Source organism: Polyodon spathula, chromosome 2, assembly GCF_017654505.1.
Source record: "Polyodon spathula isolate WHYD16114869_AA chromosome 2, ASM1765450v1, whole genome shotgun sequence".
NCBI lineage: Eukaryota > Metazoa > Chordata > Actinopteri > Acipenseriformes > Polyodontidae > Polyodon > Polyodon spathula.
Window position 1 is genome coordinate 53,124,662 of NC_054535.1, and position 18,761 is coordinate 53,143,422.

The 18,761-nt window shown below is 37.1% G+C and overlaps 1 protein-coding gene across 3 annotated transcripts; it reads right to left on the minus strand.

Moving 5' to 3' along the window:
• Positions 1–2,762: 2,762 nt before the first annotated feature.
• On the minus strand, positions 2,763–18,761 carry aasdh (aminoadipate-semialdehyde dehydrogenase). Of its 3 annotated transcripts, XM_041225264.1 has the most exons (15): positions 18,742–18,761; positions 18,051–18,293; positions 17,565–17,691; positions 16,669–16,997; positions 15,932–16,124; positions 15,137–15,378; positions 14,840–14,946; positions 14,208–14,380; positions 13,792–13,990; positions 13,139–13,257; positions 10,031–10,781; positions 9,759–9,922; positions 5,984–6,109; positions 4,973–5,104; positions 2,763–4,335 (listed from the first exon to the last, which is right to left on the minus strand). In XM_041225264.1, exons 2-15 carry the CDS (start codon positions 18,287–18,289, stop codon positions 3,943–3,945), a joined length of 3,294 nt encoding a protein of 1,097 aa, XP_041081198.1. In that variant the 5' UTR covers positions 18,290–18,293; positions 18,742–18,761; the 3' UTR covers positions 2,763–3,942. The 3 variants fall into 3 exon arrangements, with proteins under 3 accessions (XP_041081198.1, XP_041081190.1, XP_041081207.1); XM_041225256.1 differs by lacking the exon at positions 18,742–18,761 and having other exon boundaries at positions 18,051–18,735; XM_041225273.1 differs by lacking the exons at positions 2,763–4,335; positions 4,973–5,104; positions 5,984–6,109; positions 18,742–18,761 and having other exon boundaries at positions 9,831–9,922; positions 10,027–10,781; positions 18,051–18,735.

Below are 18,761 nucleotides of genomic sequence, written 5' to 3' on the forward strand. Positions count from 1 at the left end.
GAGATATGAAATTCAAATATATGCTTACCTTCCAGTGTATGGAAGTGTAGTGTAGGATATATTGAAAAATAAGAACTGTCTTCAAAAGGCAGGGACTTGTGAATACGACCAAACAGCAATCAGTTTTTCAGAGATCCTCAGAGCATGAACCACACAACTTTTAGTTAGCAAGTCACGTGATACATGACTGGGATTTTACCTTGCTTTTTATATGATTTTCCCTCCATTGAATACATCAGGAGTCCCAATTAAAACTGATCATCAATCTGCCTTGACAGTTCCTGTCTTTGAGTTAATGATATTTTCTAGAAGGATCCGGACAACTCTGTTTTCAAAATTAACTGAATGTGAGCTCATGGTTCACTATCTTCCACCCCTCCTTTCCCTAAAAATTAGGTGAACTGGAATTCACCGGGTCCTTGCTACCAAATAGAATACAAGTATATGTGAATATATGAGATATGTTTTTAATATGTAACACCAGATCTATTTAATTCCATTAACCTCTTAGTTGCATATTATGTTACCTTTTCAGTGTGTTGTCAATGGGTAGGTTCAACTTCATATACAAATGTGTGCTAACAAAGTGCAGAACAAAAAGACAAACAATATTTATCACAAGCCTTTGAATAAGCATACAGTGGCCAGTTCAGTTATTTCCATTTAAATTTTAGCTATAATGAAACATGTTAAATGTAATAGCCTTATATTAACTTGTACCATGCTTGGACTAAGCTTGACCTCTCTCTCTGTTTCTAAAAATTTGCCTGCACAAGCAAGTTTCAGAAACCCTGTTTACTTGCCAAGGCTAGTGTTTTAATTAATATGAAACTCCACTGTAAACACTTTTCCAAATTCACATCATGAAGTAATTTTTTGGCCAATTCAAGAGACGCCTAGACCGGTATCTTTTCAGATAATACAAAAAAGCGTACATCCTAATTTTTATAATGAAGCGTTCATTATTGTCTTATAATATAATGAGATACATACTCCTGTCTTTCTTTCTAAATACAGGCTGGCATTAATATACCAGAATGCCATAGTGCTACAGTGACTTATCTATGTCTGACCTTCTTCACTGTTCATACAAAATGCAGTCAAAGCATGTTTTATGACAACCTTTGCTTTTTGCCGATTTTAAGGTTGATTAACATGAAACACTAACGTAAGCATTTTTCAATACTCATTATTTCAAACCAACATCTAACTGAACGTATTAACACATCCTACACTTTCCATTCCCATCTCTTCCTGCCAGGTTCTAGTTAATTTCTGTTATAGGTAGAAAATGATTATTTGTAAGATAAACTCCTATCTTCTGTTATCCGAAAGGTATTTCCTTTTGTTAATATTAATGAGATCGCTCATTATAGCGAGGATCTTGGCTTTTAAATTGCTGACCATCAAAAATCCCTGCTTAATCGTCCGAAACTAATGAGTCATTTTCAACAGTGCCTGTACTACAAGCAGGTGAGAACGAGGTTACAAATCCGTTCACTGTATATGTAAAGTTACTTTAAATGATTTTATAACATGCAGTTCTAATTCAGATATGACAATATAGCAATCTCTTATAAACTGCAATTCTATTTTACTTCACTGATATACACAGAAGGCAAGAGGTCAATTTTTGTTATTATTAATTGAATATTTAAACTTAGGACTGCTCATACATTTACTTAATGTTATTATATCAGGTTTCTTATTTATTTAAATACTTTTGTTTTTTCTTGCTATAGTCAAACCTAGTTCAATTGCTTCTGGCATATTTACTGTGCTCCAGAGATTATGACATTCTGCTCTTGCTGGATCAGAATGTTTTGAGACTTTGAGTCTAATTAAAAAAGATGCTTTTGCCTGATAAGGGAGGTTTGGAACTTTCAGCAGGCCAGCCTGACCTTCAATGAAATTAACTTCTCCACACAGGCCTTACACAGATATGCTAATATTTTCTACTGGTTTTAAATTCTTTAAAACACATTAGTCATTGCAATATTTGTTGCAGTTTCATAAATGTTCAATTTGTATCCCAAAGATCAGCCTGCTTCCAGTAGCAGTGATGGTCTTGAGTCAGTTTCTGCTCACAGGTGTGGGTCAGTCTTTAAAAGCCTGACACCTGCAAAAACTTAAATCCTGTTAGCTGGGCTCCCATCTCTACATTCTCATTCCTATCGTCAGTGGGCAAACACATTTTAACTGAATCTGGGTCCATCAAAGAACCGCACACCCTTGCAATCAAGGCCTTTCATGCAAAAGGATCTAATGACTTATAGCACAAAAGGGAAGTGCCAGAACCGTGTGTGACAATACCTTATTAAATACTATTATTGCATCTCAATATCAGACACGTATGAATATCTTTGGAATCGTTGTTCTTAATTTAAATGGGCAATCTGAACTAAAACCACCCTCATGTACTACATTTGCTAGAGGGTACAATTTATTATTATAGTTAGAACATTTGGGAAATCTGAGTGCTTGCATTTGGAGTACTGCAGTGTTCAGAACAGTCTGTACATGTAAGCATATTAAATGATGCATTGTTAAAAAGTAATCATCAGGTACTTAGTTTTGTGACCCCAAAAAACAGCTGAATCTTCCCTTCTCAATATGTCATGACTACAGCACACACTGTGACAGCATGCTGTTTAAGAGGAAATGCATCGCTTTGAATGTTCAAAACAAAGTATAATTGTAGGTTCTACCATGCTATACTGGGCAAGATTATCATAAACAGCTGACACCAGTAATACAATTATATAATCATTTTACATATATCACTGACTTCACGTTTATTAATGCAGTTACACAATTATGCAGAGAACAAACTTGTGAAGTAATTAAGGTCTGGAGCAGTGTTTTGCAATAGTTAACAGTTTACAGTGAAACTCAAAATATTTTTCAACCTTTATGTGAATAATAAATCTAAATTAACAAGTAAAACACATTTAAATAATTGATGCTATGGTTACAGTATGTTGTGCAATTGGGATTTCATTAAATATGAACATCATTTTAATGATTAGGATATAAATTGTAAATTATCTTTGTTAAAATCAAAGGGGTTATTACTCATGCATTTTAAAGTAATTACAGTCAGCATCTTCATTTTCTGAATATAGTTATGCTTATATATTATAAACAGATTGTTCTGATACATTAATGAATATTAGACACACAATAGCTGCATATGTTTTTTTTTTCTTTATTGATTTTGGATATATTCATTTTTACTAGAAATAAACCAGTTCCCCCAGAAATGTAAAAGTTACACCATAATTGAGAAATAAATCTGAATATGTACTGTGTATTCAGTTCCAGTATAAACTAAAGCATGGATATGTAACCGCATGACTTTAACTTAGATTGTGTCTGGTTCCATATGAACAAACCCAACAAGTTGACAAATAAGTCATAAGAAAGACATAAAGTTAGTATAAGTCATCAATTAAGGTGATAGAAACTCCAGACCATAAATCTAGTTAACTGAACTGAAATCCCAGAGTGTTTGCATTGGCTGAACGTGGATTTGTTCCCAGCATTCACTGTCAGTATGCATACCCTTTCCTACACATATGGATGCTACAGAGTAAGTGACTGTTGGTTCCATCTGCTATCTTCAAAAACACTACTGCAGACACAGTGGGGTTTACATCTGGCACCAGACAACCATATGGTACTATAGGATCAGCGAAAAGTGAATTGATTTTTCCACTGTGTACAGCTTGCCCCATAGACAGTGAACCCTGAATGAACCTGTCACCAAAAAGTCATTTGTGTTGACTTAGGTGTTTATTCAATGTGTTCTGGTAAAAATCACAGATCCTTTCCTGGGTTTACTGACTGGTCAAGGCAGGTGACAACACAGGCATGTCTTACTGTGTATGCTGGATTTAAGATACACCTAAGACAACCAATGTAGCTTGCCATCTGTTCTTCTTAATCAGTTCCAGACAGTTCCAGACAGTAAACAAAATTATTTCTGCAGCCAACAATCAAGGTTCTTCCCCATACAACTGGGGAAGAAAAAGTCTCTCCTGGAAATGAATAAGATGTTTTCAACACCCCACTCTCGTAATCGAGAATCCACAATTTCCCATCTGTTGACGTCACTGCCACCAGTAATCTACTGCCTGCATGATGGTCACTGAAAATGAACGGGGTTGAGTAAACTTGTGCACTAGTTTTAAACTTCCACAGCAATTCACTGCCAGCTCTTAAGCAGTAAACATAATTGTCATGCGATCCACACACCAGTTTTTGATCAGCTAAAGAGGAATTGTTGATGCATGGAGATGAGAATATTGGTCCATTGGTGGAAAACTGCCAAAGCTGCAATTAAAGTAATGAAGAGAGTTACTTAATATTCCCATATTTATTTGAAGCATTTTTAAGACAACTCTTATGATGCAGCAAGAATTATAAATTGTTTGGATTTTAATTTTTATTACTATCTTAAGGCTACCCTACCTTCCTTACTGCAATTTACAGTGGATTAATAAGCAATAGTGGTGGATATCTTTCATGTAAGAATGCTCTCATGAAAGATTATGAAGGTGATGTTAACCAAGTTGTGTATGTGTGTATGTATGTATGTATGTATGTATGTATGTATGTATGTATGTATGTATGTATGTATGTATATATATATATATATATATATATATATATATATATATATATAGTGCATATTACAACTTCTCATGAGACAACCTTGGACACTGTGTTACTTACATAATATTATAAGAATCAGTACAATAAATTTAGGATCTAGTAACATCTAAAATACTGAAGTCCAACCCAATTCTTTAATCTAAAAATGAAGTACCTGGGGTGTTTACAAAACGTCTCTGAGTGCCTACGAAGGGTGCACACATTACTTGTGTTTATTTGTGTCTGCCAACAGAGGTTGTGGAGCTGCATTTCAGTGTCTAACATGGTGGTTGAAATAATGACAGGATGGGCTCACCTTTTTGCCAGTATGGCTGAAACAATAGACATTCCCATCAACAGAGCCAATGAAAACAGCCCTCTGAGTGCACTGAGGGGAAGAGAAGAAAGGCTTGTCGCTGGAATGTTTCCAGAGAATGTCCCCATTGTCCTGCAACAAGAGAGGCCATTAAGTGATAATGGAACATGAAACATTTATACAGGTATATGTTTCACTCAAGCCCATGTTTTTTTTAACTGAATATGTTCCACAACAGTGCCTTATGTTGCACTAGCTTGAGAGAGAATGATATGCACAGCAGGTAAAACAACTCCACCGAATATCTATCAGTCAATCAATCTTTATTTTATACAGCGCCGTACTACTGTAGCTACTGTGCCTCCAGCCAATTTAGAATAAAAAGAAGAAAAACAAGTGTAGCTACAGGGCCGAATATAGAACTGTAAAGAAAAAAGAAGTTTGGATCATACATACCTCTGACAAAAGTCTGTATCTTTCTAATAATTTTCTAATAAATAATTTTAAGCTATTTGAATATACCAACTTTAAGAACCCTTTATATTTATATTTACAGTATTCTTTCCAAAAAAGAAGGACTGACCCAGTTTTGTAGATATCACATTTTTATAAGACTGATCCTATTATTGTAATGTTTTCATACATCTGAAATATTTAGGTTACATTTATTGTTTTAAAGAAATTCTTCAATTTAGGGATAGAGTGTTTTTGTGTTGCATTTTTATTTACCAAATCCTCTAACATAACCTACAGTCTCAAAGACAGAATTTAAAATTAAATTTTGTCCGTTTTCTCAAATGCAGTATCAATAGCTTCAGATGAAAACAACTTACAACTAATATTCTAAAAATGAACTTCAATGGTAACGAATGGGCTGATTATGTTTCCAGAGGTGTTCATGCCCACATTTAAACTATTATATATGACATCAAGCATTTAAGCATTTCCTATTAATAAACACCACAGATTAGAGGAAATATAAGCAGTCTACCAGGCACATTATCCACTTACTGGGTTTACTGCTAGCAGCTGTGAACCTAGTGTTGCTATGTACAGCTGCCGTGGTGAGGAGTTCAGAAATGGAGAAGAGAAGACTGCACCTCCACCACAGTGTCGCTTCCAAACACACTGCTTTGTCTGTGTGTAGAAAACATTAAACATAGAACATTACTGCTACTGCATTATTCAAGCTGTGCACCAAGTGTTCTTGTTTTAAACAACATCAAAGGTATCATATAGTACAGTGCCACATTTCCCAGATATTACTTTGAAATGTACTGACATTAATAGGGCATGGTGTTATTTTTTTCTACAAATTATCTTTAATCTGTAAATAAACATGTTTGATCTACCATGTTTTTGACAACTGCAGTTTTTCTTTTACTAATGATTCATAATCAAAGCAATTCCAGTATGTATTAAAACAGACACTCTCAAGAAATACATCCCACATGTACTACCACCAGTTTTTAAGCAGAACACACCCACTACTTTATCCATCAGTCCACATGGTTTAACTGCCCAACCTTGCCCTCGTTGCTGGTTTCTATAAAATGGGAAAAGCATACTCCAGAGACTACTTAATTCAGCGAAAGCAAGTCCATTGCAGTTACGTGGAGGGGAAACAAAAAATATATAACAGATGCAATACCAGTGGAATCTAATGCTTTTTTTTCTTCTCAAAAATGGCAATCTTGTAAAAATCAGCACTTGTTTTCATATAAGTTTGAGAAAATAAAAAGGCTAATGAAATCGGAAAAAAGTGTGGTATCTGATTCAACCTTTGCTGGTAATATATCTGTGTACTAGTAGGTTACTTTACAGAGCTGCTTCAGAAATTAAACATGGAAGGCAGAGACGCCAACTGATGTAAACAAGAACACAAGTACAAAAACAGCTCGTAAAGGGTCAAATAGCTGAATGCATACGTCTGGAAGTACCCACAGTGAACTCCAAAAGTATTTGGACAGTGACACATTTTTTGTTGTTTTGGCTCTGTATTCCAGCACTTACAATGATATGGGGTTAAAGTGCAGAGTGTCATCTTTAATTTAAGGGTATTTATCAATATTGGACGAACTGTTTAGAAATTATAGCATGTTTTATACACAGTCCCCCCATTTTAGGGTACCAAAAGTATTTGGACAATTGGCTTCACAGCTGTTTCTTATTAGGCAGGTGTTTGTTTGCATTGTTAGTGCATGCACAAGACAGCCGTCAATGTCTAGTCTTCATTCTAGGCTTTGTATTTGTCTTTGGAGTCTGTTGCTGGTGTCCGACAACATGAGGACCAAAGAAGTGTCAATGCAACTAAAGCTGGCCATCATGAGGCAGAAAAATCAGAATAAATCGATCAGAGACATAGCCAAAACATTAGGCGTGCCAAAATCAATTGTTTGGTACATCATTATGTACCAGCACTGGTGAGCTCAGCAATGGCAAACAACCTGGTAGACCCAGGAAGACCACTATAGTGGATGACTGAAGAATACTTTCAATGGTGAAGAAAAAACCCCTAACAACAGTCTAACAGATCAGGAACACTCTACAGGAGGTAGGCACAGATGTGTCAAAGACTACCATACACAGAAGAGCACTCCAGCAGCACTTCAGAGGGTACACCACAAGACGCAAACTACTAGTAAGCCTCAAGAACAGAACGGCCAGGTTTCAGTTTGCTAAATAGTACCTAAAAGAGCCTGTAGAGTTCTGGAACAAAGTCTTATGGACAGATGAGACAAAGATTAACCTGTACCTGAGTGATGGAAAGAGGAAAGTGTGAAGAAAAAAGGAATTGCCCATGATCCAAAGTATACCACCTAATCTGTGAAACATGGCGGAGGTAGTGTTATGGCTTGGGCATGTATGGCTGCATGCTGGAACTGGCTCACTGGACTTCACTGATGATATGACTGCTGACGGCAGCAGCAGGATGAATTCTGAAGTGTACAGAAACATCTTGTCTGCTCAGATACAACCAAATGCCTCCAAACTCATTGGATGGCGCTTCATCATGCAGCAGGACAATGACCCCAAACACACTGCCATAGCAACCAAGGAGTTTTTCAGGGCCAAAGAGTGGAAAATTCTTGACTGGACAAGTCAATCAACCGATCTGAATCCAATTGAGCATGCATTTCACATGCTGAAGACAAGACTGAAGGCAAAAAACCCCCGAAACAAGCAGGAACTAAAGATCGCTGCAGTACATGCCTGGCAGAGCATCACCAGGGAAGATATCCAGCATCTGGTGATGTCTATGGGTCGCAGACTTCAGGCAATCATTGCATGCAAAGGACATGCGACCAAGTACTAAACATGATTACTTTATTGTACATAATGTTAATCTGTCCAAATACTTTTGGTACCCTAAAATGGGGGGACTATGTACAAAATGTGCTGTAATTTCTAAACGATTCATCCGATATGGATGTAAATACCCTCAAATTAAAGCTGACAGTCTGCACTTTAACTGCATGGTCAGAGTATCATTTCAAATCCAAAGTGCTGGAATACAGAACCAAAACAACAAAAAATGTGTCACTGTCCAAATACTTTTGGAGTTCACTGTGTATGTGTGTGTGTGTATATATATATATATATATATATATATATATATATATATATATATATATATATATATATATATATATATATATATATACACACACACACACACACACACACACACACACACACACACACACACACACAGTGGCTTGCAAAAGTATTCAGACCCCTGGCCAATTCTCTCATATTACGGAATTACAAATGGTACATTGAAATTTCATTCTGTTCGATATTTTATTTTAAAACACTGAAACTCAAAATCAATTATTGTAAGGTGACATTGGTTTTATGTTGGGAAATATTTTTAAGAAAAATAAAAAACTTCCTTGCATAAGTATTCAACCCCCACACATTAATATTTGGTAGAGCCACCTTTCGCTGCAATAACAGCTTTAAGTCTTTTGGGGTAAGTATGTACCAGCTTTGCACACTGTCGGAGTGATTTTGGCCCATTCTTCTTGGCAGATTTGCTCCAGGTTGTTCAGGTTGGTTGGACGACGCTTGTGGACCGCAATTTTCAAATAGTGCCACAGATTCTCAATGGGATTGAGACCAGGACTTTGACTGGGCCACTGTAGGACATTCACTTTTTTGTTCTTGAGCCATTCCAATGTTGCTTTGACCTTGTGCTTGGGATCATTGTCCTGCTGAAAGGTGAATTTCCTCCCAAGCTTCAGTTTTTTAGTGGACTGAAGCAAATTCTCTTGCAGTATTTTCCTATATTTTGCTCCATCCATTCTTCCTTCAATTGTAACAAGATGCCCAGTCCCTGCTGATGAGAAGCATCCCCACAGCATGATGCTGCCACCACCATACTTCACTGTAGGGATGGTGTGTCTTGAGGGATGGGCTGTGTTAGGTTTGCGCCCCACGTAGCGCTTTGAGTTTTGGCCTTTGAGTTATCTCTAACTTCTGTAGAATGCTCTTTGGTCTTCACTCCTTCAGATTCACAGCCTTACCAATGATCCTTCAACAGTGGGGTTTTTATCCAGAAAATGTGACAGCAACTTTAATGGTTCACAGGTGGAGGCCAATGGTAAGGTAATTGTGTCCTCATTTGAGCAATTTCTTTCATCGGTGCAAACTGGGAGCTTCCACAGCACAGGGGTTGAAAACTTATGCAAGTGTAGAATGTAGCATTTTCTCTGGGATACACCCCCACACACACACTGTTTACAATACACAAACATACACATGAAGCCCAGTCCCTTCTTACCTCTATGTCTAATGCATAGGTATGATGGTCATGTGATCCAATAAACACCAACCCAGATTCAGGATCCACAGTTGCACAGCTTTTAACCGAGTTGCCAGTGCTAAATGTCCAGTAGGTTTTTCCATCACTTGCTCTTAGAACATATACCAAACTATCATAACAACCTGCATGACATAAACACATTATTAAAACAAACACAAAAAAGTATTCTATATTTGAAAAACGTGAAGATAATTAAATCTGCCAGGCATTAAATATTCATCTTTACCAACCAACAACAATAAAGTTTCCACATTTGGTCACTGTAGCTGAAGACTCAATCCTATCTCCAAGAACACGCTCCCACTTTATCATTCCTGAGAACAAGTCAATTGCCTGCATCCTGTGAGAGTGTGATCCAATGTAGACTGTGACAGAAGCTTCCCCAGCAGCAGATATCAGAAGCGGGGATGCATCGACACACTTCCCCGTGTCTGACTTCCATCTCATCTTCAGCATTAACCCCCCGTCCCCTGCTAAAGGACCCTTGGCAGGACAAAGGGGATCAGCGCTCCCCACCTGATAGACCGCTGAGCCTGCGGGTGCCTTATTAACATGCTGATGTGTGATGTCAGAATGTCCTCGAGTTTGTACGTGTTTATACGCTATAGAGTTTCTGTTGTTAGGAACATCTACATCTGTTTTGAAAATCAGACCTCCTCTGCTCATAGAAGTAAAGCTCACAGCTTTCTCTTTGTAACTATGCGTCACAGTCCTGTTTTGAACTTCTACATAAGGAAATTTCTCTTTCATATTTATGTCAGAAGTTTCTTTATCTTTACTAGAGAATGTAAAATTAGCAATATGATTGTAAAGATCTAAAAAGGACCCATTTAGGATAACTTCCATTAGGTCAGGTAGTGTCCTCCCAACCATTGCCTCAATTTCTTCAGAAAGTCTGAGAGATTTTAAAGAGTCTCCACCGCTGAACAGAAAGGCTGACTCTGGAGGAATCGTGACATCTGCTGGGAGGCTGAGAACAGCCTAAATGAGACATAAAGAAGTTATAAATTGACACAGGGAACACTTTATATGGCTACATTTATTACTTCCAGTAAGTACAAACAAAAGACAAAAAGGTACTGTAAGCCTCTACCAAACTTCACAAAGGGCCTCTGTGGCAGAGCAAAGCTCTGCCTTTTTTAAATTGGCAGGAATGGGGTTAATTTCCCCTACCTGCCTGGGTTTATTATGTTCAGGTGGCTGGGGTTGGTTAGTTGATTAGGTTAATTAACGATCAATCAGTGCCCAGCCACCTGACATAAAAGGATGCCTCTGCTTCTCATTTGGGAGGAGGGAGCTGAGGAAGCAGGTTGGTGGGTTTTTGGTTTTGAAATTTTTAATCCAGTGAAGGCATTGCCCAGCCTGGAAACCTTATTTTTGTAAGTTTTGTTTTCTTTGTTTAGGTATTTGTTTTTAAACATCTTTGTTTTGCCCTTGTGCATGTTTATTTTGCGTTAATTTATAATAAAAGTATATTTTTTTGAACTGCAGTCTGTCTCTGGGCCTCTGTCCACTCACCAGCCTGCCACAGCCTCTAATACCTGTTTTAATTGATCTGATTGCTTAACATTTTATTCTAAATGCATACTGGGCATCACTCATTCTATGCTAATTATAAGGTTCATACAATTGCTTCACTAAAAACTACAGTGCCTATAGAAAGTCTACACCCCCTTTCAAAATTTTCACCTTTTGTTGCCTTATAGCCTGGAATTAAAATGCATTGATAGTTTTTTTTTTTTTTTCCCATTTATCTACACATCCTGCCCCATAACTTCCAAGGGAAAAAAAACATTCTATAAATTTGTAAAAAAAATAATTTAAAATAAAAACTGAAATAGCTTGGTTGGATAAGTGTCCACCCCCTTGTAATAGCAATCCTAAATGAGCTCAGGTGAAACCAACTGCCTTCAAAATCACACCCCAAGTTAAGTGGCCTCCACCTGTGTTAAATTGTAGTGATTCACATGATTTCTGGATAAAGTCAGCAGTTCCTGTATGTTCCCTTTGCTGGGTAGTGTGTTTGAAAGCAAAGACTGAACCAAGAGCACCAAGGTGCTTTCAAAAGAACTCTGGGACAAAGTTGTTGAAAGGCACAGATCAGGGGATGGGTATAAAAAAAAAAAAAAAAAAAAAGGCCTTGAATATCCCTTGGAGCATGGTCAAGATGATTATTAAGAAGTGGAAGGTGTATGGCACCACCAAGACCCTGCCTAGATCAGGCTGCCCCTCCAAAGTGGATGACCGAGCAAGAAGGAGACTGATCCGAGAGGCTACCAAGAAATCAATGGCAACTCTGCAAGAGCTACAGGCTTTTATGGCCAAGACTGGTCTAAGGGTGCATGTGACAACAATATCCCAAGCACTCCACAAATCTGGCCTGTATGGTAAGGTGGCAAGAAGGAATCCATTACTCAAGAAAGCCCACCTTGAATCCTGTTTGAAATATGCAAAAAAGCACTCAAGAGATTTTGTAGCCATGTGGCAAAAAGTTTTGTGGTCTGACGAAATTAAAATTGAACTTTTTGGCCTAAATGCAAAGCTTTATGTTTGGCGCAAACCCAACACAGCGCATCACCCAAAGAACCCCATCCCTACTGTGAAGCATGGTGGTGGCAGCATCATGTTATGGGGATGTTTCTCATCGGCAGGAACTGGGGCACTTGTCAGGATAGAAGGGAAAATGAATGGAGCAAAGTACAAGAAAGCTGAAACTGGGACGGAAGTTCACCTTTCAGCATGACAACGACCCAAAGCACACTGCCAAAGCTACACTGGAGAGGCTAAGGAACAAAAAGGTAAATGTCCTTTAGTGGCCCAGGTCAGAGCCCTGACCTAAATCCAATCAAAAATGTGTGGCATGACCTGAAAGCTGTCCATCAACGCTCCCCAAGGAACTTGACAGAGCTTGACAGTTTTGTAAAGAAGCATGGTTAAATATTGCCAAATCTAGGTGTGCAAAGTTGGTAGAGACCTATCCCAACAGACTCACAGCTGTAACTGCTGCCAAAGGTGCTTCCACCAAGTATTAACTCAGGGGGGTGGAGATTTATCCAATTATGATCTTTCAGTTTTGTATTTTTAATATATATATTTTTTTTCTCAATAAAAACTTTTTTTCCCCTTAACAGTGTGGAGTATGGTGTGTAGATAAGAGGGAAAAAAAATAATTTAAATGCATGAAACTCTGAAGCACTGACACAAAATGTGAAAAACGTTCAAGATTGTGTAGACTTTCTTTAGGCACTGTATGTATTCATTTTGAATCTGTTGTAAAGTATTACTGTGATTCTTATCTGTGACAGAAGTTATACGAGTTTAAAATACACAACTCTTACCTTCCAAAGAACCAGTAAACATGCCCACAGTTCCTCTTTTCCTCGAGGACCACTATGCAACTTTAGGGCTTCCATTTGCTTTTCATAAACCTTTACTAACTCCTTCATGTTCACTTTACCTAAATGTGTACAATACAGATTGATTTACATTCATTTTTATAAAAAACAAAACAAAACAAAACAGTATTTCACCCCAAACTTATAGCATTCTACATACTATCAGTATTTCACTGAGACGTGGCCACTCATGTAAACTAAACAGAATGTGTTTACCAGTGTTGCTGGAGATACACACTGACAAAGACAAATCTCTGTAAAAATGCGTTGAACACTTATAACTTAAGTTTAGTTTCGTACTACTGCACTTAATTTTATTAAGTGTTTATAAATGTAAAATATCCTCTCTTCCCCAATCCCAATAAATAACTCTTATTCCCAGATAACAGGCAATGTTTACCTAGATTTTGCTCCATACAAAGTTTGCTCAACATTTAGCAAAATAAAAACTGAGTTCTTTTTGTCTAGTTCTGTAATATTAGATTTTTTTTTATTTAGTAAAATATGGAACACACAGCACTGGAGTAAAATCTTAGTAAATTTATAAAACCATTTCCAATAACTGTGCAAAGATTTGAGAAGATATAACTGGTTACCATGAGCTGTAAAAGGTAAAGATTCAACGACAACAAGTTTATCTGGCATGGCATGAGCAGGCAGAAATTTCACAAGTTCTAGAAAAATGTCCTTATCCCCATTGGCACATTGAGAGGCAGAAACAACAAAGAGGATTAACTTATGTTCTTTATAATAAGTCACAGCACAAGCTTCCACTGTGCTCAGGCTTTCAACTGTCTGAAATATAAAACAGAAGGTTTAGTCAGATGCGGTCTGATTATTTGATTATGCTAATCTTACAGTATCACTTCTGTAAAAAAAAAAATATTATATATATATATATATATATATATATATATATATATATAAATAATTAGACCCGCAGGTCTTCTCTGTCCAATAGATTATAACAACTTGGAATAAAGAACTGAACTCTAAAAACCATAGGTATTACCTGTTGCACTGTCTCAAGATTGAGGCGCTTGCCATGCCGTTTGATATGGCTGTCTTTACGCCCCATGTAGTATACATTAGAGTCTTTCAGCGCTACCCAATCCCCAGTTTCTCGCATTGTTCCGTAAGGCACAGTTACTTCATTATCAATGAAACAAAGCCTTTCTCTTCCTCCTGCACATTGGAAAGAAGAACACAACTGTACCCCTTTCATGGATGTTTTCTCTATATGTTCTGTAAAGCTTGCTCTATACGTGTCATAGCCCTCATTTAGCTCGTCATTTTAGAAATACACATTTTTGATTTTGTAACCCATTCTTCTGTCAACAATCTTCTCCAGCCGTGCTAACTACCCGAGGAAAAAAACAGGAAACATGCAATTTTAATTTCCGAATGGAAATTAAGTTTAAGGTGAAATAAAATAAAAATTGTAATGTTTTACTGAGAATTGCTTTTGTTAAAGAGCAACTTGCTATGGGTATGGTCAGAATCACTTTATATATCACATCCTGGTCACTTGTAAAACTCAGAAGCTAAAAGCACCCTGTGGCCTCCACAGAGCTTTCAAACATGTCTTCTCTATAGCATAGCTTATACACCAGTGCAACCATTAACAAAAGCCAACGAAGGTACCTATAAATGCCTTTCCTTCCCCTTGTTTGAGCAAGGACCCATTTGGATCTCTAACTTCCATTGTTGTTCCAAGCAATGGTGTCCCCAAAGGAACAGGATCTTCAGATCTGCAAAAGGATAATTTACTGTTTAGACTGTGCTAGTCAGTTCATGTGTTTTAACAGATTTTAGTCCTGTACTGCAATAGTGCCTCCTGGTGGCCCATCATGATTTGTGCTTTATTTTATTTACTTTATCTCCAAGCAATTAGTCAACCTGGAATTATAGTGGTAAAAAAATGTAAATGCTGTCTGATACCTGGAGGTACTGTCAATAATGTCGTCAGGAATCATGTAACAGGTTGCCCAGCTCGACACTTCTGTAATGCCGTAGAGGTTGAAAAACTGGGTCTTGTTCCCCTTTGCTCTCCAGTTTCTGAGGACAGCCAGGGTTGGAAAGGTCTCCCCACCCAGAGCTAGGACCCGTAACGAGGTGCTAGCAGATAGTACTGTTGACTTCAGGAGACTTGTTCCAAACTGTCTGACTAGTGTTGGCGTAGCCTTACAAAAGAGGAGATACAGAAAGACCATTTCCTTTGCTGTTAATCTTGCTTTAATGGTGAACATTACTTTAATAATCAAAAATGCAACAAAAAATAATGTATCTTAAAATATTGAACACATTATGGTCCCTGTTCACAAATCATAAAGTGATATTCACTAAAAATCCCAGACTGCTGTTATAAAGCCTAGAAACATGTATTATAATTTTTTTGCAACTATCAATACAGGCTTATTAATAGATGCGTGATGTCTTCAATTATATAACATCAGGAGGCAGTGTGGTCCAGTGGTCCAAGTTCAGGGCTTGTAACCAGGAGGTCACCGGTTCAAATCCCACCTCTGCCACTGACTGACTCACTGTGTCACCCGGAGCAAGCCACTTAACCTATTTATGCTCCATCCTTTGGATGAGATGTTAAATCAATGTCCTATTGTAAGTGACTCTGTGTATAATGCACAGTTCACAGCCTACCTCTGGTGGTCCACTATGAAAGGCACTATATAAAAATAAATATTATTATCCATGTAAAAGCATAACAATGTAGCTTACCTGCATGACTGAAACTTTGTGATGATTAAATAGAGCAGCAGCAAGCTTTTTTGGCATCATTTTAACAACTGATGGTATAATCAACAAAGAGGCTCCAGAAGACAAAGTGACAAACAATTCAACAACAGAAGGGTCAAAAGTCAAAGGAGAAGCCATAAATAAAACATCCTCAGGAGTGATCTGAAACATAGTCCTGTAAACAGAAGTATTAGTATTGGTAGTATTAAAACATACTGAGAAAGAGATATGGCACAAATAATTCAAATATTATGTTGTGAATCATGAAGATGTAAGAATATGGTAAGTAAGTAGCACCCACCTCCTTTCAGATATACTGTATGTAAATAAACAAAGATCCAGAATAATAAGCTTTTGTTACTGTGCAAAGATGGCACAGATTACACCAAACACTAGATGGAGCCCAATAGGCAAGTCTAACATTACAAGTATTGCATGCACTACAAATAATTTGTTCCTCCTTTTCCAATTCAAATGTTTTTAAAACAGTCTGTATAACTGATGAAGCCCCAAGATAACATTTAAACATAACTGGAATAAAGCACACAAAATGGTCTCCTATTACCTGATATTTAAATAGCGTTTTTTACAAAACTGTCCTTTAAAAAAAAAAAAAAAACTCTTGTATAGAGAAACAAATGCAACACTAGATGTAGAACGACTCTTAAAAGAAAATCAATAACCATGCCATGATTTTGAAGTGTAAATTGTGCACTCACCTTAAGTGCAAAATGTTTGGCACGATACAGCTGTGAGGCACTCTGACAATTTTCAGAAGTCCTGTTGTCCCCGATGTGTGCAGGACATAGGCTAGACACCCTGGAACTCTGCTGTCAATTTGTTCAACAGAGACAGATGGCTCAGAGGAATCCACTTTGCTGGTTTGTGTATCTTGCTGTTGTCCTTCAGTCATCCTATCTTGAAGTTCATTTGCTGTCCCCAGGTTATGTGATTCTCTCCACTGCAACTTCAAAAGGGTTAGGTTTTGGTTCTGTAACACTACAACAGCGTCACAGTGTAACCAGGTGGAAAATGAATTCAGAAATTTCTGTGAGAGAGAAAACAAGAACACCAGCCATTAATTTAGGTATCAAAATTATCTGAAAATTAAAAAAAAAAAAAAAACCATTGAAGGGTCCAATATTGGCAAAAAGAGAACATTCCTGCAGGGTTTATCATTAAAACAAATGCAAAAACAGCATGCACACACCTAATGCAAACAGACACAAGTAGCTTCAGTAGTACTTGTCCTACCACATACCAGCAAGAAAGTTTGGGAGTTTTAGAAACAACCTCAAGTATGTTTAACGCCTAAATAGAGAGAAAAACATCTACAAGAATTGCATTGAAACAAACAGATTTTGCCACGGAGTCAAGCGCAAGTGAGCTAAATATTTTGGATAATACTGTACGTAAAACATGGATTAAAGGGTTTAAGGGTAGGTGTTGTGTGCGTGCAAAAGAGCTTTATAATTCACGATGCAAACTTTGTCCATGAGGGGGATGACCGTCCTGGACAAATAAATTTTGTATCATTTTTGTTTCAAAGGCATTCCAACAATAAATTAACTGACAGAACCGTGCTTGGTCCTTGCAGGACCACACTGAGGCTTACCTTAGTCATATCAAAATCACTCTGAATCAGAATATATCTCAAACAACACTGCATCATAACATGTGCTGAGAGATGAGGAGGAGCTTCTGGGTCAACAGGCAGATAGGCTGCTGGTACCTGGAGAATACTGTTAACACATAAAGTGTGTGAATCAGAGACAATAGTACAACTGTAAAATCAAATAACACTGCATAGAAGTTTGTTGGATTTCCCAAATGGACTTTTTAAATATGTATTATATATAACGGTATATAAATGACATGTATTTGGGCAATAACTATTTGCATTGTACCACTTCCCTAACATAGGTACAATAATGTCCTCATTTTACAATTTCAAATAATTGCAGTAGGTTAATGTGTTATCATTTAACAGGAAACCCTTAATTACAGGACTGTCAATCTGCATTCTAGAATGGTCCTCAAAATGTGCAGTACAATGCACTGCAGCAAAACAAAAACAAAAGTTAAAGAAAAAAATAATTACCCCAAAATCCAACTTGCAAGATTTATTCCAGGTTGGCAATATAGACCAAAGACACTTCTGTTTTTTATGTCACATTGAATATTTAAAAGGTTGGTCAATTCTCGAGCACCATTAATGACTTCACTGTAGGTTTTATATACAGGCATATCACCACTGCAGTCATCAAAGCAGACGGCTATCTTGTCACTATGGATGTGTGCTGCTCTTTGCACCAGATCATGAAGACTAGTCTCCTCCATGTTACTGAAGAACAAATGAATTGCACAGATGTAATTTATCATGGGCTTGACGGTATGTTACAAACAAGATATCAGTAAAAAAAAAAAAAAAATCAACACACACAAAAAAAAGAATCTGTACACAGCAGCATTTCAGCATCGTAGTCCAACACTAACACCTGTTAATGTATATGTATTGTTAGAAAGCCACAGATTTAAACACATAATAATTCAAATGATAATTAACAACTTCAAAAATAACCAATGCTGCCTGATAACCAAACATGCCAATGTGCAGTTACATCTCGGGTTTTTTTTTATTTCTCAACGAGAAAATAAACATTACATGGCAGAACGCGATATACATTGAAACTATCTAAAATAATAATAATAATAATAATAATCTATTTTTCATGTACAGTTGATACTTTAGGGTTTCATTTTGTCATATCCCAAGACACCATAAGACAAACCTTAAACCGGATACTCTGAC

What these genes read in the sequence shown, in the direction of transcription:
- aasdh (XM_041225256.1), bottom strand. Translation starts at nt 18,331, where the DNA reads ATGATAAATTACATCTGTGCAATTCATTTGTTCTTCAGTAACATGGAG. An exon ending in ATCTTGAGACAGTGCAACAG is followed by an intron (nt 13,991 to 14,207) that starts GTAATACCTATG and finishes TTTATATTTCAG; the next exon opens with ACAGTTGAAAGCCTGAGCAC. An exon ending in CCTATGCATTAGACATAGAG is followed by an intron (nt 6,110 to 9,758) that starts GTAAGAAGGGAC and finishes TTCTACACACAG; the next exon opens with ACAAAGCAGTGTGTTTGGAA.